The sequence below is a fragment of the Aulonocara stuartgranti genome (genome assembly GCF_965226115.1).
Source record: "Aulonocara stuartgranti genome assembly, chromosome: 6".
In the NCBI taxonomy this organism is placed as follows: domain Eukaryota; kingdom Metazoa; phylum Chordata; class Actinopteri; order Cichliformes; family Cichlidae; genus Aulonocara; species Aulonocara stuartgranti.
In genome coordinates this window covers 27,786,991-27,809,435 of record NC_138944.1, presented here as the reverse complement: position 1 = coordinate 27,809,435, position 22,445 = coordinate 27,786,991, and the positions used below count along the sequence as shown (strand labels likewise).

Genomic DNA, 22,445 nt, shown 5'->3' with positions numbered 1-22,445 from the left:
ATAAAATATAATCGTTTCTGTTCCAAAGCAAACTATGTAGTTAGTTGCCAACTGTGCAACTCCCTTTACACTACAGACAGAACCATCATTTGTTGGATAATGATGCACTTATTTTATTTTATTTATTTTTTTGTAATGTTACCTCTGCAGACCATCACAGTGCATTTTAAATCAAAGACGTGTAACATAAAAAAGAAATTCTGCTAACTGTATACAAGGAATTGCAGACATTTTCAGAGGATCCAAATTAATTGAACAAACTAACAAAAGTTTACAGTGTGGATTGTTTTTAATACTTGGATGAAAATCCTTTGCAGTCAAAGACTGCCTCAAGTCTAGAAACCATGGATGTCACCAGTTTCTGCTTGTTTGTGGATTTGTCTCCATTTAATTTTTAAGAACTAAAAAGCATGTCTGTAGGGTTGAAATTAGGCGACTGACTTGCCCATTGAACAGAAACCATGCAGGCTCAGCCACCAGGGCCAGGCTCCGCCACCGTCTCAGCCAATAGGTCCAGGCTCCCCCAAGCCGAACCACCAGGACCAGGCCCTACCAGGTCCAGGCTCTGCTATAGGTTCAGGCTTCACCAGGCTTAGCCATCAGGCCCAGGCTAAGGCTTTAGGCTCTGCCACGAGGCCTAGGCTTAACCACGCTCAACCACCAGAACCATAATTTTACAAATTACAGCCCAGTTTCCTTACTTAGACAGTTCTCCAATATAACTGGACATCTATTTTTATTTTATTTTTTTGCAGGGCTTGACAACTTATTGAGAATAATACTATTTTAATCTTTAGATCAGCTAGATCAACATTTATGGCAATGATGAAGTTAGTGGAAAATATAACTGAATACATAGATAATAAAAAATATGAAGTGAGGATATTTATTGACCTGAAAAAGGCTTTTGATATGATGACCACAAAATATTCTTACAGAAATGGAAAGATATAGTGTGAGAGGGGTAAAAAACAAAAACAAAAACAACTGGTTAAAAAGTTATCTTGGCAATTCATACAAACTGCTCAGTCAAAATCTGTGTTCTTGAATATTACCTGTGGTGTCCCACAAGGTTCAGTGCTGGGTCCCAAATTGTTTACTACGTATATCAATGACATCTGTAGAGTTACAAACATACTAAGGTTTGTTGTTTTTGCAGATGATACAACCATTCTTTTTTCTGGGGAAGGCTTTAAAGACTTAAAGTTATCTTTAAATTCATCCAAAACCAAATTTATGTTGTTTGGAAATCGAGAAATGTTTATAACTGGAGACTGGAAATTGATAAAGTATCCAATGAAAGAGTATTTGAAAAGAGATTTCTTGGTGTAACTTTGGACTACAAGCTTTGTTGGAAAGTATAAATCAAACACTTGTGAAACAAGATCTCAAAAACCACAGGGATTTTGGGAAAAACAAGGTACGTCCTGAACAATACAAGATTGCACACACTTTACTGCACATTGCTACTACCATATTTAAGTACTGTGTTGAAATCTGGGGCAACACTTACAAGAGTCCTCTACAAAACATATGCACAATGCAAAACAAAGCAATAAGGATAATACATAATATTTGGTATCGTGAAGACACAAATAATTTTTTTTTAATTACAAGGTTGAGTTCCCTTTCGAACACCCTTTGTTTTTGCGTTACAGATCCTTTTGTTGAAAATGTTTTTATCATGTTTTCTGTTTCCCGTGTTTGTTTTGTTGAAATTTTAATCATTTGAAATAAGAGAAAGAAAGAAAGATAAAAAAAAAAGAACAGTATGTCATTACTTTTCCTTGAGAAACTCTTTTACAGTATGCTTGGGGTCAGCATATTCAAATTCAAATTCAAATTTTGTCACGTACACAGTCATACACAGTACGATATGTAGTGAAATGCTTGGACAACTGCTCGTGACCTAAAGAAAACAAAAAAGGAAAAGGCTATGAATAAGATAGGAAATAAATATGAAAAGTTAAAAAGGGTAAATTTAACTAGGAAGGAATAAAATATAAATTAAGGTTAAAAATGAAATAACTGTACAACACAAATTAGAATGAAGGGTAAATTTAACTGGGAGAATAAGATAAAATATATAAATTAAAGTTGAAAATAAAATAACTGTACAACAAAATGCACAATATAGAACTATATAAGAATGTATGAAGAAATATAAATAAATATATACACAATAACAGCAGCTGTACAAGTATTAACTGGAAGTGAAGAATGTAGTGACCAGTGTTGTGCAATCCACATTATGTCTTGTGCAGTGCAAATATGCTTGAAGTGATTAAGTGATGAAGTGAAAACAAAGTCCAGAAAGTCCAGTGTGTGTGTAAGAACTATATGTGTGGGTCAGGACTGTGTGGTGGTGTGATTGAGAGACCGTATCGCCTGCGGGAAGAAGCTCCTCCTCAGTCTCTCTGTGTTGGTCTTCAGGGAGCGGAATCGCTTTCCTGACCTCAACAGAGAGAACAGTCTGTTGTTGGGATGGCTGAGGTCCTTCACGATCTTCCTGGCCTTGGTCCAGCACCGCCTGCTGTAGATTGAGTGCAGGTCAGGGAGCTCGGAGCGGATGGTGCGCTCAGCTGACCGCACAACCCTCTGTAGAGCTCGTCTGTCCTGCATGGTGCTGTTCCCGAACCAGGTTAAGATGTTTCCCGCCAGGATGCTCTCTATGGTGCACGAGTAAAAGTTCCTGAGCACCTTGGAGGGCAGTTGGAAGTCTCTCAAGCGTCTGAGGTGGTAGAGACGCTGACGGGCCTTTTTCACCACGGTGTTGATGTGACAGGACCATGACAGGTCCTGCGTGATGTGAACTCCGAGGTATTTGAAGCTGTCCACTCTCTCCACTGGGCACTCGTTGATGACGGGGGTCTGGTAGTTCCTCTCCTGCTTAGTGCTGAAGTCCACTATCAGCTCCTTTGTCTTACGAGCATTTACACTGTAAAGCACTATCTGATCAGTTTTACAACATTTGTCTCAATCTGAGCAGAGTCTGTAGTCCTGTGCACATCACAGTTCATCCTGCTGTTTCAATCAGCAGTCATACCATCAATAAACACTCTTAATTTATTGCGTCCACCATGTTTGACCGATGTGTTACGCTGAGCCGTTCCTTTTTTCCCCTCCATACTTTTCTCTTTCCATCATTTTGGTACAAGTTCATCTTGATTTTCTTTCTTCAGACTGTTTCCCCAGAACAGCCTAATCTGGCCTTTATGTTCTTGAGTGTAATTAGTGGTTTGCACCTTGTTATAAACCCTCTGTGGTTCTATCGATAAAGAGGTCTCTTAACTATAGGCTTTAACAGTGATACACTTACCTCCTGGAGAGAGTTCTTGACTTGGTTAGGTGTTGTGAAGTTGCTTTTAACTGTTATATACATTAATATTCATTTGTTTTGTTATAACAATGTACCAGATTAAGGATGTCACCACTAAACATTATGCTCTCTGTGTGGTAGATTTATTTAGTTTTTTTCAGCCTACCTTGCACCGATAGCTCTTTGGGCCTTGTGTTGATAATTACAGTGAAAATCTATAGAATAAAAATTCAACACCCTGAATTAAAACTTCAGATGCGTTTGCTGCGACATTAAAAAAAAGAAAGAGGGAAAGTGTTTTACTGCACAACAAAACTGTTCATAAGCCAATAATTCAATTATTTTCGAGCCACTGAAAATAGGGGGATTATGCATAAAAATAAAATTCCTGTAATTACCAAACAGTTAATACAACACTTTTGTTAAACCCCTTCAATCAAATCCTAACTGCTTGGCTTAAAATTCCCTGTGGTGGTATACATTGTACAACAAACTAATTTTATTGTTTTGCCTAACTGGACATAACTGTAGACCACACTATAAAAGCCCTACAGTCCAAGAAACAGAAGTATTTTTGGCAAATTTAAATTACTAATGCATCTAATGTGTCAATTTAAAAAAAAAAAAAAAAAAAAGGAAAAAAGATTTTAAAAAACGCTCTGTGTTACTCTATTTGCTCCATCAATACATTTAAAGGAGAAAGAAAATACAATATTTGCCTTTAAAACAGAATAAAGCATCATGAAGTGTATTTTGTACCAGATATACTAATGAGAAATGACCAAAAGGGACACTGGGCATTATGAAATATCAGTTTTTGTAACAGGAGTAAAGCATCACACACAGGAATTTCCATTTCAAGGTTTTACTGATTTGGCAAAATATTAAAAACGGATTATATCATTTCACAGCTTTAAATACAAGAAGCATATTTATTAATGATAATATAAAACAAGTAGTGAAACATTGTCAAAGTCATTAGCCTACATGACATTCCTCAATACACTGACAAGAAACAGCGATACCAAGCGATACCAAGTAGCAATATAGTAGGAGAGGCGAGAGACTGAAGAAACAAAAGAAACTCAACAGTAAGTTTGGTCACTTTCCAGAAAGAGAGAACAGATTAGTGAAGAAGAGTCATAAAAGAGAGACAGAAAAGAAGAGACATATTAAAATTGGCACATTCATAGTATGTCAGGGTGTGCAGTAGTTAATACAGTTGCTACACCGAACGAGAAGAGGGTACGGTTTGGAGGGTAGCAGGTTAGAGACAGGAACCATGCAGTGAGTTCAGCCTGCTGTTGTCATGAGTGGTTACAACCACACTAAATATGGCTGCCAGATGACACATCCAACTGGTTTTTGTATTTTTTTTTCTCCCCTCTACCGATCACTGTTTTGTTTTTTTGGCAAGGTGAACGAGGCTCCTGGCTCCAATCAAAGTCAGCTTCCTCCAGAATAATTGCACGGCGTCACCTGCTACAGCTGCTTCTCACGTTGCTGTTCTGATTGAAAGCGAGCTAACACAGCCATCGCATCCTACCCGAAGTCAAAATGTGTGTTCTCTATCCCAGACCAGCAGCCACTCTCTGTCCAGTAACAGTACTGAAGGTATAATAGAGGAGAAGGGGAGACAGAACGTACTTTGACATTCAGGCACTCTTGAGCAGCCACCCTGCAACACTGTAAAAGATCGGAGGTCACACGGAGTGCGTTCATGCGGCATCGAACCAGGCGTCACCACACCAGATGCACACGAACACACATGCTCACATGTGCAAGCAACAGAGCACCTTTAAATGCTAGCGTACACACACACACACACACACACACACGAGCCCTCACACAAACAGACACACACGCACACACAACTCACTTCTCAATAGGATTTTTAAAAAATGAAAGAGAAACCCATTTCAGTCCCAAATGGTCCTTCTCTGCCTTCCTCTCCCATGGAGCAGGCCAGTGGTCTTTCTCTGAGCTAACATTACTAATGTTAAAATAACTCTGGAGTTAAAGTAGCTTCATATCAGTAGCGTTTCTGTGGCACTGCAGTGGTACACAGATGCTTCAAACAGCTTTGTCCAGTCACTGCTGCGGTCCTGCCACGAGAGATGGGAGGGGTTAAAACACAGGTTTGATCCCCTTGTTGGTTACAGCTCCCCCCATTCAGGTAAGTGCAAAAATCCTCGTCATCTTCAACAACATTCTTGTAATTTCCTTCATCTTCGTCAGTGCCTAAGCTAATGCTGCCCAACATTTGAAGCATTGGCATCGTAGACAGATCCAAGATCAGTATTCAGCAGGAGAATACGTTCAGCTCCCAATCAGCGGCAGGTGTTTAGAGCAGTCATAAGGGCTTGTCAATCACAGTCACACCTGAAGTAACAGAAATAAAATAAGTTCAAACAACTATATCCTCGTTTTCTTATACAACAGGCTTCCATTTTTGGTAAAGCTTATAGTGATGGCCTGGATCAGGTGACTGAATCCTCTTTTAGTTGCACTACAATAGCTCTAAGCTGCTGGGGGTTTCCCATGATGCACTGAGTGTTTCTTCTTCACTCTCTGTGGATTGAATCTTTAGTTATTATTAAGTGGTTCTCATCCACAGTGTGTCTTTTGTCCCGTTTTCCTCTCCTCACCCCCAACCAGTCACGGCAGATAGCTGCCCCTCTGTGAGCCTGGTCCTGCCAGAGGTTTCCTTCCTGTTAAAAGGGAGTTTTTTCTTCCCACTATTGCTAATTGCTTGTTCATAGAGGATTCATTTTATTGTTGCAGTTTTCTCTATGTTATTGCAGGGCCTCTACCTTACAATATAAAGCGCCCCTTTGTAAATCATTCTGCACAGTATGGCTCAAGTAACCACAAGAAATAACAAAAGCCAACTTCAAGAAAGCATTGAAAACTGTGTGGCTCCATATGTGGAGCGCTGACCTGCATAACTGCGACCTGTGCTCATGCAGGTCGGCAGTAACGTCCACTTGTCAGTGATCGGATTGTAGAACTCCACCGAGGCCAAATTACAGCTTCCGTCATCTCCTCCCACCACGTAGAGTACATTATTTACAGCACACACGCCTGCACACACAAACGCACAACGATTAAAAGACATCTAACACAAGAGCACCACACATCCGAGGCTGCTTGGTGAACACACGCCGTGTTGCTTACCTGCATTACGTCGACACATGTTCATGTCAGCTACTTGTCTCCAGCTGTTAGTGGCTGGATCATAAACTTCACAACTCTTCCTCACCAATGGACCATCGTGGCCCCCCACAGCATAAAGTAAACCTTTTAATACACCCACACCTGAGGAAGGCATTGGACATGCACTTACTAGAGATCACACTGTGCAATGTTTTTCATTTAGTCCTCTTTTATAAGTAAGCTTCAGTAAAGATTTGTACTGACAAAAAGATCAGTTGTTCCATTTAGTATTTTAAACACAAATAACTTCAAAAGTTGACACACCTGCTCCACTGCGTCTTGTTCCCATCTCTGCTATATAGCTCCACGTGTTGCTTTTAGGGTTGTAAGCTTCTACTGTACTTAAACACTGCCTGGTGGCTCCGTCATAACCTCCAACAGCATAAAGGATCCCTGAAAAACATGCAATCCATAATTTAGAACGAGGTGCAGGGGCGGATAAAAGACACAAGTGATGGAGGAACTATGATATTTTTAATCACACCGCTCTTGCCATAGTATATATCGTAGTACTGTAGTATTTTGTAATAGTGGTTTGTTTTAAAAAAGAAAAATATGAGCTCTACTGAAGCTGTTTTTCCTTAGTTTTTTTTTCACCTTCTATTTCTAAAAGCTAATTTTAGTTTGGGAATCATATTCACCATTGACAACGCCGACTCCTACACTGCTGCGTCGGGTGCTCATGGGCGCCACATGGAACCACTCGTCTGTCTTAGCGTTATACGCCTCGACCGTAGACAGACCTGCAAACACGCAGAGCGTCAATCAAAAATACAGCAGTCAAACATTTTGAAAATTCTCTGCTGTCACATTTTTAAAGGACATTTGGCGTCACACGCTGATGTCACGACCACACAAATAAAAAAAAAGCGTAGCAGCAGACCTGTGCTGCCGTCAAAGCCTCCAACAGCGTACAGGAGTCCGTTGAGCACAGAGGCCCCGAGCGTCGATCGACGGTCCTGCATGCTGCTCACGCTCGTCCAGCGGTCCATCATCGGGTCGTAACAGTCGACCGTCCGCACGCGCAAAGAACCGTTGAAACCGCCCACCGCGTACACGCATCCAGCCACATACACCACACCTGAGAGAGAACACAAAGTTTAAAACATCTTTCATTCTCCTGATCAGTGCTGAGTGACATAAAACTTTATGTATTTTTTATTCTCACTTTTTCTTGGGAAAATCCTGGTAGGATGAGAATCAAACTGGTGACATTCTTCAGCTCATTTATTATGATTACTGAGGGTTTCCTACCTGCTCGGCACCTCCTAGTTGGGAGTTCAGCCACTTGGTACCATCGCTGCTCCTCAAAGTCGTAACATTCAACACTTCGAATGGCCTTAGGAGCCTGACCGCCAACCACCACCATCACCTACGCACAACAGCGATGCCGTTACAAGATCACATGCTGTTTTGATGTGGATGTAAGTGTTCATAGTGTGTTAGTACCTTAGGACAGCAGGCTGGAGTCCTCATGCGTGTGCGGGCGGTCTTCATCAGAGCTCTCTGGTCGGCCGGCAGCAGGTGGTACTTCATGGCCTCAATCAGGTAGTCTTTACAGGCACTGCTGTTCTTAATCAGAGACTCCTCCTCCACCCGCTGACACAAGTGAACAGTGAGGGAGGAACCGATCAGCTTGCATGATTTACCGTTACAGTACATCGCAGTGAGTGTGATGTTTCTGAGCTAAAGTCAGCATAAGAAAAACCCATAAGAAAGTGAAAAATCTTTGGCTTATAAAATATATAAGCCAAAGTGTGTTTATATCAAACTGAATACTGTCAGCAGGCATTGTTAACTAATTTTTTTTTAATATTCAGGAAATGACTGGTATTTGTACAAGGTCATGATGTTTTTTCAGTAAAAAAATAAATGCTAAAGGACTTCAGCCGCTGCCACTTTACTGTAAAAACGATTCAGCCACAGCAAACACTGCACTCAGTTTTGCACCAAGAAATAATCAAATCCACTTCTTTAAAGCAACAGAAGTGACAAAGAAAAATAAACATTCATTTATATTTTTAATTTCATCACTTTCAATAAAAGTGCCCTTTCTGACAAGTGAAGCACACATTCACTTTACATCATAGTTTGTTTGTTTTTTATACATATCTTCAACACATCAGTGAAGTGTACACACAGAGACACACAGACACACAACATCTTCCTGTCATAACCAACCTCACCAGCAAGATGACAGAATTAGAAAGCCTTTCTTGCGTGAGCTTGTTTGAACGTCCCAGAAACAATAAAACAGGCCATCGTTGAATGTTGAAGCACTGCTCTGCTGCACTGTTTGCACTCGCACGAGTCTGGTCTTTAAAAAGTATAAATTACATTATATTGTGTACATTGTCTACATTCATAATTTACTGTGGCACCTTATTCCTGTCAGCCCCTCTTTCATCTTTTATTTCCCACATTTTTTACTGAATTCACTTTTAATCACCCTTTCCTGCCGTTTTTCTTTCTCTGACCTACATGTGGTTCATGTTCTGTATATAGTGCTTTTCTACATCACTCAAAGAGATGGGGAAAAAAAACATTAAGGAGGCTTTACACCAGCCCAGTTTCTTTTTTCTTTTTTTTTTTAAAAAAGGATGACACACAAAAGGTTACTGGCAGCTGACAGTGCATAAAACTTTAACTCTACTTCATTTAAGTGCAGATTAAAGAACAGCAGCTAAACACACCTGCACCAGGTATTCTCTGGAGAGGAGCGGCAGGCGGACATGTTCCATCAGGTGAGCCAAATGCTCCTGGCGGACGTCTTTATCGTGGTTGACCCAAGCTATGACGGCCTCAAAAACCTGCACACCAGCGCACACAGGCACACGCAAATCATTGTAAAGTTTTTACTCTACTTCTGCTATACGTGCAAAATGAGAACGACGAGAGAGCGTACCTTCTCCTCTGAGGGTATGGTGAGCTTGTCGCTGGCGATAAGGCTGGACACTTGCTCCATGCCCAAATTAAGAAACTCCTCACTCCCGACCACCTCTGTAAAATGTTGCTCTGCGGGCACAAACTGCAGATAAACACAGCTGCTTCTCTCCACAACTTCATTAATTACGCCTGTTCTCATTCTGTCTCCCCAGATCCTCCCGGACACGCGGACTCGTTTAAATAAAGGAACAGGGAGTGCTGCCACACACGTGCAGACTTTTGAACGCACAAACCTGCGAAGCTGTTAGCCTGCGTGAGAAGCTGGGAGCAGGCGTGTAGGTCAGCGAAGGCTCTTATTCCCAGGCAGTTGGACGGATGAAGCTGAGAGCTCAGGAACTCACAGCAAGCCTTTTTCACCTCGTTCAGCTGGAGCAGCCCCGCTGCAGGCAACAGCGCCTGAGAAACAAGAACACGAGGTTTGCACACAGGTTTCGGCTTTACTGCCACAGCGTACAGATCAGTACATTTAGAGCGGTGACAGGTTGGCCTGGTGTGCAGAAGAGCAATCTCTGACTCACTGACAGTTTACGTTGATGAAACTGTTCCAGTCTTTTTCAACTTTTAGACCAAGAGAGAAGTGAAAACCTAAAAATAAACTCAGCTGAGCTTAGAGCACAGCTACCAATCAAAGTGATCACATGCTGTACGTGCATCTTTTATAGTGCCTCTATTTGCACTGTGGTGATCTGATCCTTCCCAAGTTTAAAAAAAAATCTATTCAAAGATGGAAACTGCTTTTCTGGTTTAATTTCGTGGGTTTTAAAGCAAGTAGAAAACTTCTAGAGAAAAAGCCTGATTAAATCACATTTCATCGTTTCATGAATGCATTTCAGAAATATTTACGTCAGAAAAACTTAGTTATCCAGGTCAGTGTCATCTTTTTTTAAATGACACCCAATATTAAATACAGCCTTATTTAAATACAGATGCAAGTTTTAGATTTTTCCTGAAACCCAGGAGATTTTTCCAATCACACTCACACCAATTTAGAATTACCAGTTAAGCCAGCCCCACTAACTGCATGTCTTTGGACTGTGGGAGGAAGTTAAAGTATCAGGAGAGCACCCATGCAAACACTGAAGGCCCCAGACTGGATTAGAAGCCACGATCTTCTTGCTGTGAGGCAACAGTACTAACTGCTGCACCACCTTGTCTCTCTAGCTTCTGGCCCTGCGACAGGGCTCCAGACTCCAGACCTTAACCCAACCATAAGCCCTGATCATAATACACGACTTCCTACTGAGTTAAAAGATTTCAATCCTCCAGCCCTTCGATTAGTAAAGACTGCTTGAGCCACAACACCAAAAACACTGAGCCTACCAGTGTTAGCAATGTAAGATCAAACCACCAACCTTTCGATTAGTAGTCACCCTGCTTTACCTCCTGATCCATAGTTATCTCAAGATAAGAAAAGCTTAAGAAGTGTGAAGACATAATATGGAAAATATGAAAGATATCATGTACATGTACATGTACAGTCTTCACTAGATCTTCAACACTTCACTGTCCCAGTCCTGCATCCTGCCGTGTCTAAAGTCAGCCACAATTGTCCCACTGCCAAAGCATACTAACATTAGCAGCCTCAACGACTACCGACCAGTTGCTCTAACACCTGTTATAATGAAGTGCTTCGAGAAACTGGTCCGACGTCACATCATGTCCTGCCTGCCACCCACACTCGACCCACTCCAGTTTGCATACAGAGCTAACAGATCAACTGAAGATGCCATCGCTACAACGCTCCACACCACCATCTCTCACCTGGAAGTGCAGGGCCGTTACGCCAGGCTGCTCTTTGTTGACTTTAGCTCTGCTTTCAATACGATACTCCCGGACAGACTAATAGTTAAACTGCTGGAAATTGGACTTCCTTCCACCACCTGCCGCTGGATCAGAGACTTCCTCTCAGACCGTGTACAGAGAGTTAGAGTGGGGCCTCATCTTTCCTCAGCCCTCAGCCTCAACACCGGCTCTCCACAAGGCTGTGTACTGAGTCCCCTACTGTACATTCTGTACACACATGACTGTGTTAGTTCCCACCCAGACAACACAGTCATCAAGTTTGCAGATGATGCCACCGTGGTGGGGCTCATCTCAGGGGGAGATGAGACTGCGTACAGAGCTGAAGTTCAGAGGCTGTCAGATTGGTGTGCAGATAACAACCTGGACCTCAATACCACCAAGACAAAAGAACTGGTAGTTGACTTCAGAAGGAGGAAGTCCGAGCTGCAGCCTGTCAGCATCAACGGGGAGTGCATGGAAAGGGTCTCCAGTTTCAAGTTTCTGGGTGCGCACATAGACACAGACCTCCAATGGAGCTCTAACACCTCTGCGGTCTTAAAGAAGGCCCAACAGTGTCTCCACTTTCTGAGAATCCTCAGAAAAATGGACCTGAAGAAGGAGCTGCTGACCGTCTTCTACCGCTGCTCCATTGAAAGTGTGCTGACATATTGCATCGGTGTGTGGTTCTCCAGCTGCACCACAGCACACAGAAAGGCACACCAGAGGGTCATCAATATGGCCCAAAAACTCATTGGACATCCTCTTCCCTCCCTGAAGGACCTGTACAGCACTCGCTGTCTCAAGAGGGCATGCAGCATCCTACGGGACTGCACACACCCAGGACACCGGGTGTTTAAGCTGCTGCCGTCTGGCAGGAGGTTCAGGCTGCTAAGGTCCCGAACAAATAGACTCAAGGACAGCTTTTACAACAGGGCAATAGCCCTGATCAATGTAAATAGCTGACCTGACTGGATACCTCCCTGGACTTTTTTAGGGGGGAGGTAACAATGTTTAAAACAATAACAATAATATTTATATGTATAACAAGGTGCAGTAATAATTAATGTGCAATAATAACAGTGTGCAATACACATACACTTATTCTTCTTTTTTATACTAAGTTAATATACTGTGTTGTGTTGTTTGTTGCGTTGTGATGTGTCATATCGTGTCGTGTTGTGTTATATGTAGTGCCGATGTAGGACAGTTTTTCCAATTTCATTGTACTACTGTACTATGTATGACTGTGCAATGACAATAAAGAGTTATCTTATCTTATATTATATTATCTACTTAGAATCATCAGCTAACCTAACATATGAGTCTTTGGACCATGGGAGGAAACCAGAGTTCCCACACAGAAAGCCCACAGCTGGCCAGCAGGTTAAAACCCAGAATAGTTTGTTTAACTCTTCACCTTAACCTGATAACCAAAGAGACCGTGTTTTTGTGTGAAGCTAACAAAGCCTTTGATGTGAATGAGCTTTAATGCATCGAGAAAGCTTGAACTGAAATGTTATTTTTGCCTTACAGGTAAATCACTTCCTGTCGAGTTTCCAGTGTGACACTGCAAATGCTGCAAACCTGCTCAGTGTGAGTCCAGGCCGTAGTTATTGAGCTAATGCATGTGTGTGTTTACCTGCACATTATCCTCCGTGACCTGTATCTCCGCCGTGTAGATGTAGTCAATCAACAGGCCCAGAGTCCAGCCATCCATCTCCTTTATCCTCACTCGTTTTGCCCTACTTTCTGCCATCTCGCCTGTTAGTACATGTGCACACGTTAGCTTTTCAGCACCACAAAGGTAGCAACTGTGTCAGGCACTAAAAACAATGAAAGGAACCGAATAGATGAGAATGGAGGAGGGCCGTTACCTGTGAACATAGCGTGAAAGTAAGGGCTCCCAGCAGCCAGAACCACTCTGTGAGCAGCAATCTCGACGTCCTCTGCCACAATGGTCACATCACACAACAGGCTCTGGCTACATGCACGAGTAGGAAACAGAAACCGTTACAGTTTACAGAAAGGATTTGGTGAGGACGAGGCAACAAATAACTGAAGAGACAGTGTGGGACACCTGCGCAGCTCGTTCATGACTTTGAACGCCTTCCTCATGTGGCGAGGGTTCAGAGTGACGGGACCGTGCCTTTCCACTCCGTCCTCTTTGTCCAGAGAGTGTGGACAAAGTCTAGTGCACCTGAGAGGAACAGTACAGATACGTAAACAAGAAGCACACAGGGAACACAAAACGCGTAACTTGAGAGCTACTCGGGTCTCCTGGTGCACGGCAATCACAGTGAGGACATCTTTTTGTTTAGAATCACTTCTAAACACCATAGCTTTAACCAAAAGCACAATCAGACACTGCGTTTAACTTCTCATTAAGTTTTCCAAAGTGTCTTTGCAATCACTTTAAACCCCGACTCGGCTGGTTTATCTCCTAGAGAAGATAAATTACTGTTGATTTGGAAACTGACGGTGTAATATTTCCTGATTTCCTGACAAAAAACACGCACACACTCAGAGGGCGCTGTATCAGGACCAAGCTTGATTTTCACATGCGTAAAGAAGGCATCTTCCCAGGAGTCCACAATTAAGATTAAACGCTCATTTGTAAACTGTTTAGCAGTCCAGTCAAAGCTGCAGTATCAGGTAGTGCTTTGTCTTGTTTAAAATCTTATCTAAAGACCTTAATTATTAGTTTATATCAACAAGGTGCAGACTCTCAGTTGTAGCATGTAAAAGCTGAACGGTTCTGCTATAAATTCTATTATCATTATTATTGCTGATATTATTAACTGTTGTTGTTGCACTAGCGTTATGATTAGAATAGGGGATGCACTGCCTGAGACACTGCTGATACTTGTGTTTGAAAGAGCAGTTTAGCACATAGCCAATGTTGCCAAAGTTATACGCTTTGCATGCAAATTCATATTGTTTTTGTTTATTGTTATAATTTGTAGTTACATAGAATGCAGTCAGTCAGCATTTGTATGATGCTGCACATCATTACTGAGACATGCTGTGATGTATGGTTTGGAGACGCTGGCACTGACAAGGAGATGAAGATGTTAAGATTTTCATTGGGAGTGAGCAGGATGGGCAGGATTAGAAATTCATTTATCAGCGGGACAGTTCAGGTTGAGAAGTTTGGAGAAAAGGTTAGAGAGGCAAGGCTGAGATGGATTGGATGGAGAGTGGATATATCAGGCAAAGGATGTTGAAGATGGAGCTGCCACGCAGGAGGAAAAGAGGACAATCACAGAGAAGATTCATGGTTGTAGGTAAGGAGGCCATGCAGAGGGTTGGTGTGACAGAGGAGGATGCTAGGGATAAGGAGAGATGGAGGCGGGTGATCTGCTGAGGTGAGAAGAAGATGCTGCACATCTTAAAATACAAACACACCCTGCATAAGTTCTCCAGTCACTGACATAAGTAGTGAAACAATGTAAGAACACTGCAGCACTAATAAAAGTGCTTATTCAATATTAATAGCGAAAATGTTCTGAGAAAAATACGAGTTACAATTTAGAAGAAAAATGACTCCTGTGTGTAAGATATTATTATACTGATGAATCAAGTAGCACTTTCAGGTGGCACCATAGTCCAGCAGCTCTACTCAGGGGCCCTTCTCCTGAGGGTTTCATGATAAGTCTGAAGAGGTTGTGAGAGAGAACAGGAAAAGTCCTGCTACAGATTTCCATTCATGTTTGAGACTCTGGCGTGTGTCGTAAAACATTGATTAAGCTTAACCTAAGATGGAACCTTCTGACTGCCCAAGGTGTTTGATAAGATCGTGTGTGTACTTTAAACCTTCATTATTGACTATTCATTAAAAACAGATCGATCAAGTTGGCTGAACTGTGCCGGACTAGAAGTATATATATATAATCCGCACAATTACTTTGTTATTTGCACCTCTGAGCGCACACCTCTGCCCTCCCTCTCCTGAAATCAAACATTCAACATGTACATTTACATGCTGCTCCTCTGTTTTCTGTCACAAATACACCCACACACCCACACACGGCTGTGAAGCACACGTCCTCAGTGCCACGAACAGAAACAGAGGCGTTAGACCAACAAGCACAACGTTATGACACCACCACAGAGCCTGCAGCCTGATCCTGCAGCCACAGTCCCCGGGTATCAGTCCTCCCCACCCGGTCATTGAGCAGCCACACCGGCTGGCCGCTGTCTCTGTCAATGCGGCACCATCCGTCAAGCAGCCACTGGGAAACGTCAACACACACAGAGAGAGAGGGGGGGAGAGATTCAGCAGCTTTTTGCACTTACAGCGGATGACTGTCCATGATTCTGGTGTTTTTCAGAGGCTGAAAACTTGGCCCAGCGGCATGCACCATTCCATATCCACAGTGTCGTCTTCGATGGGTCTAAATTCAGGCGTGAATCACGGCGATCATCTGTCCAGAGGCGGAGAGACGGGCTGACGACAGCCCCATTAAAGCAGCCTGTTCCATAGAAACACACAGCCCGACTGCTGCGGTGACACTCTCCACAGACACGTTGCGATTCAGTCCGGCTGTTGTACCCAGCGGACTGCTCCTTATGTGGGCCGAAAAACGCGCAGGAAAGGCGCACACCGCCGGGTCAGACGGGGGTTGTTTTTACTCAGCGTCCCCTCTCTATTACTCCTGGGTGTTTATGGGTGCGAGAGGCGGACGGACAAGGATACCTGTTATTTTCCAATCGCTGATTAAAACGCACAAACAAGGACATGTCGGTAAAGACGGTCCTCTGAGCAGCCAAGGCGTCCCAGAAGAAAGCGCTGTCTCCCTCTAGCTGTGGGAGACTCACGAAACTGAACAAACACTCCGTTCAGTTTGTTCATAAAGAGACAGCTCATAAACAGGAACAGAGGACCTTACATTATAAAGTAAATAATTTACAGTATCACAAGGGGAAACTGTAAAGTGACACTGTAAATACTTTAGACTTCATCATTTACTCCAGGTTTGGTCTTATTATGATGGACAATTTATGCCCTATTTTTGTTGCATTACTTTTTATTTTTTATTCAGTTTAAAAATAAGAACATGAAACGTGTTTTTTGCTTCTCATCAAGCCCAAATTTTTATATCTCTAAATCTGACTTTGTAAATCAGAAACTGCTTTATAATGTCACAGTTTTGACCTCGTACTCTAAATTTGATCCTGTTATAAATTTGACTTGGTTGACTGTTTATGATCTACGTTTGTATCATTTTCAGCTACAGACTCAAGGTGTTTGATTTACTTTCATAAACTATAACAAGTTATTTTGATATACTACCGCGATTTTGATTAAAGGACTCAAACTTTAGATTTTTAAAGTCTAAGTTATACTTTATTAAATAAGGTCAATTTATAAATCAGTAAGTTGGAATTTAAATTTTCATGGCAGAATTTAGATACTATGGATTCAGATTTTAGATATCATATTACTGAGTGTTTGCCTCATGCTAAACCTGCCTTAGCATTTCTCTGTTTTGATTTTATTACGAAATTTGTAGTATTATATTAAGTAAGTCAGTTTTATTTATATGCACAGTTAAGACCAATGTGTTTTGTAGTAAAATAAATAAATAAACACATAAAATAATACTATACTATAATATCTAACAAAAATTTTCTTTGCACTACTTCGAAGCACTTTGCAATTTGTTCTCCGATGTATCTTTCTATTGTTTGTGTATATATTTCTCCTGTATGCTATTTATTCCTGCTGTCTACTATTTATATTTTATTCCAACACAGCTGATGTGGAGCACCCACGATTTCGTTGTACATGTACAATGACAATCAAGTTTTATTCTATTTTATTCTTTTCTATGTCTTTTAGCTTTATATCTTTCACTACTGGCTTAAATTCTTGTTATTCTGTTCCTAGTAAGTCACAATTTTGATTAAATTTAAACATAGGATTACAAAACTTTTATTTATCATCAAGCACAAAGTTTTATTTTAGCATTTTACTTTGTAAGTCAACATTTTCTTCATCGGCATCATATTTCTCACTTATCAGTTTACTTTTATTTCATTATTTGGACACTTACTCAGAACCCGTATACAGCAGTACATGCCTGGGGCTATTGTCATGCTGCACAATGAGATCTGATTGAGACTGATTGCTTCATTATCTAATAATTCTGTGTGTATCTCGCAAACATGACCACAAATACTCATATATCTCATCCTTGCAACTAATATGTTCTGCTCTTCTCTCCCAAGTCATGTCTTTGGAAGTCAAAAACTGACATACATGAGCATTTATATTTTTTATTAGTCTTTCTGTCAATTTAGATATCTGCCTGCATTAGACACACACTATACAACATGTTAAATGTAGTCCATGTCAATCAGAAACTATACTAAAAGAGTGGATAACTGCTAATTAAACACATTAGTATTACATTCAAAATCCAGGTTTCTTCATGTCAGGACCACAGACCCATTTGCAGACATTTTTGTCCTCGGAGCACCATCTGTGAGGATATTTTGCCTGACTGTACTGTTTGTGAACATGCAAGAGCTGTGAGAATGAGCAGAACAAATCTGCTGTGGTGTGAAGACACCAATTACATCAGAGACAACATGCTTTCATAATGCTCTGTACTCACTACTGACTCAGTGTAGTGGTGACCTGGAATAAAAGCTGTTGGCAGGTAGATTTGTTTAAACCAAAATGCCAAGATAGCAATGTTATTTTGTTTTTATGTAAACACAGAGGACAAATAATTTATTTCTAAATTATGTTTTTTGAGCAACAGTCTCATGTGCGTCTAGTATTATTATATCAAGTATTACATCTATTGATGTAATACTTAATTTCCACAAAACTCAAGGATTTCTAAAGGAGTATCAATACCGAACCAAAATGCCACAACCCATTGTTTTTATCCTTCCATGCCATTTAAACACTGACCCTCTGGTTTGCACCAAAGGCTCGGTTCAGTGTTTTATCAGAAGACGATGCAAAGCTAGTTTTAGAGGTTGAGTACTACTCATTTGTGACCCACCAATAAACCCGAGGAGTACACCTTGGAAATTTTACAGGGCGAGGTCAAACCTGTTTCAATCACTATATCACAAAATGCACTCTGCAAAAAAAAATAACTAAGACTTCAGTATAGTTTCAAAAATTATCATATTTTATTTTTACAATAAAAAAAAATCAACAATGAAAATATTTACATAAATGAAAACAGAGGAAAAAAACTGTAGAAATATTGTAATAACCTCCCCACATTTCTGCAGGAAAGTGCTCTTTGTTTTAGATACAGTCACATTACACTGCCATCCTTCAAATCCAGACTTTATTTGCCCATTACTTCAAATGAGGCATACACAACTGATGAATGCAAGCTCACATATCTTGTTTCTGTGTCATCTCCAGCCAGCCTTGGCGGACTCAGGTCAATCCCAACCTTGCAGAGTCTTTATTTTGGCAAGCGACTGTTTTGCTGTTTCCAGGCGGTTTATTACACACACTGGATGCATAACAGCACATTTTGAGAGCGGGGCAGTTTCAAATGATGTGACTGTACATGTGGTGTGTTAGTTTTGCTTTAAAGGGGCAGGGGGCAGATTTGCAGAGGCTTGCTCCAGAAAGGCCAGCGGTCCAGGAGGGGGAAGGTCTGAGGGTTTACGATGCTGGCCGCTCACATCCTCCAGCACTTGTTGCCAGTGGTGTAGCTTCGTCAAGTGCTTCTGAACCAGCATTTCTTTTCTCTGTAGTTCATTACGCAACTCTGACACATCCTGAAGTGAGAGGACAAGTTGACGAATTGAGAAAAATGAATAATACATACATTCATGACTATTTGTTTATTTTATTTTGCACAAATAACAAGGAAATTTATTGGAAACATAAGTGGACCCAATTCATTGCAATAGTTTACCTCTTTCACCACTTGCTCTGGTTTCTGCACAGAGAGCTGAAGCCTTTTCTGTAAGAAGAAGCACTCAGTCTGCCGAGCCACATCCAGAAACTTTTGTATGCACTGGTCCACACCTACAATAAGCACAACACATGTCAGCATACGGACTAAAATGTGAAATGTGGAAAATAAAAGTGTTGTGCTTCACTGACCTGTTCGAATCTCCTCCTGGTCTGTTCCATTAACGTAATCTTGGCTCACCAGGGATGCAAAACATGCCTAAAGAATAAAAAGAGACAACATTCTTAAATCATAACAGACATTCTGCTCAACCATCTCAAATTTGGCTAAAACTTTTAAGATCAAAGGTCCAAAATCTGGGGCGACCGTGGCTCAGGGGGTTGGGAAGCGCATTTATGACCGGAAGGTCGCCGGTTCGATCCCTGGGTTCTCTGTCCTGGTCGTTGTGTCCTTGGGCAAGACACTTTACCCTACTGGTGTTGGCCAGAGGGGCCGACGGTGCGATATGGCAGCCTCGCTTCTGTCAGTCTGTCCCAGGGCAGCTGTGGCTACAACTGTAGCTGCCTCCACCAGTGTGTGAGAGTGAATGAATAGTGGAATTGTAAAGCGTTTTGGGTGCCTTGAAAAGCGCTATATAAATGCAATCCATTATTATGACATGTATGATGATTTCTGTGAAATGCTACCTTTCTTTGAAATCTGCCTTGGGGAGTCAAACAAGTTCACAGTCTTGCAGCATTCATGGCAGTAGTCAACATGCCGTAGCAGTCGTAGTATTTGGGTAAGCGTGTTGCACTAGACTGCTAATTACGGCATGTGGAGATGGAAATCTGAACTATTCACATGAAATGAGTTACTAATCCCCTTTTCCCTTAATTATTTTGCTGTACCATAAATGTTGAACTGATACTTGTTACGTTGTCATGCTTTTATTTTTTTAAAGTTTTTGAGATATTTCTGATCACACACTGCCTCAGACTGCCTAGATATCTAAAATAGTATTTAACAAATGAAGCTAAAATTTCACAGCAATCATTATAAATTTCAAACCCTGAAACTTTCAAGCAAATCAAAGGTGCTTAAGCAGAAAATGTTCTTTTAAAAAAAAGTGATGATTTGATGTGGAATGAGTGATGTTCCAGCTTTGAGTCCAGGCAGTTTTCTAGACTGCTTGTCCCCAAATAGATTAATTAAACTTTAAAATATGTGAATAATACCTGCCTCCCAACCTACACAAAGAAATTAGCAATGCTGTTGATTTGCAACTGAGGAAAAATACGATAAAGACATCAATGCTAGTAAAAAACTGTAACTAGAACTACTTCTATGTTTATGCCTTAGTGAAACTTAAATACAGTCTGCATTAAAGAGCGCCATTCTTGTGTTTGTCACTGGGTGCAGAGATTTACTCTGACAGCAGCATTATTCACAGTGGTTTCTGATGTCAGGTGATAAACACCTGGCACATAAATGGCATTCATTCGGGCAGCGAGGTTTGATAGTAGCTCTTTATCTGTGGATATCCACTGGGACATCTGGGTTGTACCCTTTTTCTTTGGAGATTACATTTGTGTGAAAGTGTTTGTACGGGTCTGTCTCCAAGCTTTGTCATCTTGTAAATTTTTCCAAAGACATGCTGAAACTGGTTTCATAATATAAAACCACAGCTATTTTTGAAGAACTAAGGTCCCCAACCAAAAGCAGTTAGACGCATGTGAGAAGATCCTTCGTGTAATTTATATTGTGCAAAGAGAACTCAGCGTGGCAGTGCAGCGTGTGGTCTGGACACAAGCTCAGCCGAGACATTTCGACGTGGCGTCACAAAATTAAAACGACCGCAACAACCGTGAAAAGAGTTGGATAGACATTGCTGCTCAATGTTTTCCATTAGCAATTTAGCAAAGTTGATGATGGGGGGGCTGTGTGAGTGAAAGACCGAGAGGGAGAGCGAGAGACACAGTATGAGCACTCAGGTCGCATCAGAGCATCGGGCCGTATAGTATCGTGACCTACGAACTTCTAATACCTGCGACTCAATCGTACAGTTTGAGCAGGAGCTGAATGACGCGACTGAAGAAAAAAAAAAATCGCACAGTGTTTGCCCAGCTTAATGCTAGAAGCATAGCGCATTAAACCAACAAAGGAGTCAGATGTACATGATGTGTGAAGTGTGTGTCTATTGTGTTTTTTTCTTTTTTTCTTTAGTTAAGTGACAAAGAGGGAGGATTATGGTGTTTTAGGTGTTAGAAAAAAAAAAGAGCAGCCCGTGTGTTTGTTACCAAGTGTCTGCTAATTAGCAGGGCACAGACAGGGGGCGAGGCTGGGACTTTGTTACACGCCACAATACTTGCTCATAATAATAATTATTATTATTTTTAATAATTTTAAGAACAGGACTTGAATGTAAAATGGGTACACCCTGCGGTACAACAGCACCAGCAAACAAACACTAACTCTAACCGGCTAAAGCTGCTAGCGACAGTTAGCATGCACAGCTAAAGGAAGCCAGCACTGAAGACTCCTACCTCAAAAGAAGCCTCCAGTTCATCCACCAGCGTGTTGCTTCCTTGCGTCCTGGGAGCGGCACTAGCAAAACTCGGCTGGCCCGGTCCGCCGGGACCCCCGACAGGATGTGCACCAGGAGGCTGCTGGCCGCTAAACATCCCACTCATGGACGAAGCCATCTTGATCCGATTGTTTTTCCCCTCTACAGTCCGCGCATGCGTATACAGTCTACAGAGCTTTCTAGCCAAACTTAGGTGGACAACCTTTTGCACATCTTTTGGGACACAGTGGCAATATCTTTCTGGTCTGCTGCTTTTTTGTGGGGGACATAATTTAGTCAAAGCGTCCTCCTGAGAGATGATAGGAATCTATATCTTTATATACATTAAAGCTTCTGAGTAATGTCTCATATTTTGTACAGTTGTGTACCAGAAATTGGCAGCAGCTGCATCACTGTAGTGGAATGCAAACGTAGTTTAAACACCCCTACATACAAGTCTTTGTCCTCAAAGAAACGGTTTTCCCACTTTAGTGTGGGTGCACTCAAATGATGCAGAGTCCTGACCTCCAACTCATCGAACACCTGTGGGACGAGTGAGTCAGGTATCATCCAGGAGGAGAGGCCAGCTCACTCATTTTGCCATCTCTGAGTGGAAGCAAATCTGCAGCCAGGTTTCCAGAATCCTTCAAATAAAAGAAAATAAATAATTTAAATAAAAAACTGGGGGCAGTGCCTTGCCCCTAAACTAGCAAGGTACTGTCCACATTTCTTTTCT

At 41.6% G+C, this 22,445-nt stretch overlaps 2 protein-coding genes across 2 annotated transcripts; both read right to left on the bottom strand.

Annotated features, from left to right (window-relative positions):
- Positions 1–4,175: 4,175 nt before the first annotated feature.
- klhl2 (kelch-like family member 2) lies at positions 4,176–16,021 on the bottom strand. The gene is made up of 15 exons (XM_082535944.1): positions 15,560–16,021; positions 13,341–13,460; positions 13,138–13,244; positions 12,903–13,024; positions 9,715–9,877; positions 9,441–9,550; positions 9,229–9,345; positions 7,985–8,134; positions 7,790–7,907; positions 7,419–7,616; positions 7,177–7,278; positions 6,800–6,928; positions 6,497–6,637; positions 6,260–6,403; positions 4,176–5,701 (listed from the first exon to the last, which is right to left on the bottom strand). Exons 1-15 carry the CDS (start codon positions 15,625–15,627, stop codon positions 5,673–5,675), a joined length of 1,818 nt encoding a protein of 605 aa, XP_082392070.1. The 5' UTR covers positions 15,628–16,021; the 3' UTR covers positions 4,176–5,672.
- A 2,372-nt stretch (positions 16,022–18,393) lies between these two features.
- Positions 18,394–21,884, bottom strand: med28 (mediator complex subunit 28). The gene is made up of 4 exons (XM_082535949.1): positions 21,690–21,884; positions 19,356–19,422; positions 19,165–19,277; positions 18,394–19,024 (listed from the first exon to the last, which is right to left on the bottom strand). Exons 1-4 carry the CDS (start codon positions 21,846–21,848, stop codon positions 18,821–18,823), a joined length of 543 nt encoding a protein of 180 aa, XP_082392075.1. The 5' UTR covers positions 21,849–21,884; the 3' UTR covers positions 18,394–18,820.
- Positions 21,885–22,445: the final 561 nt, after the last annotated feature.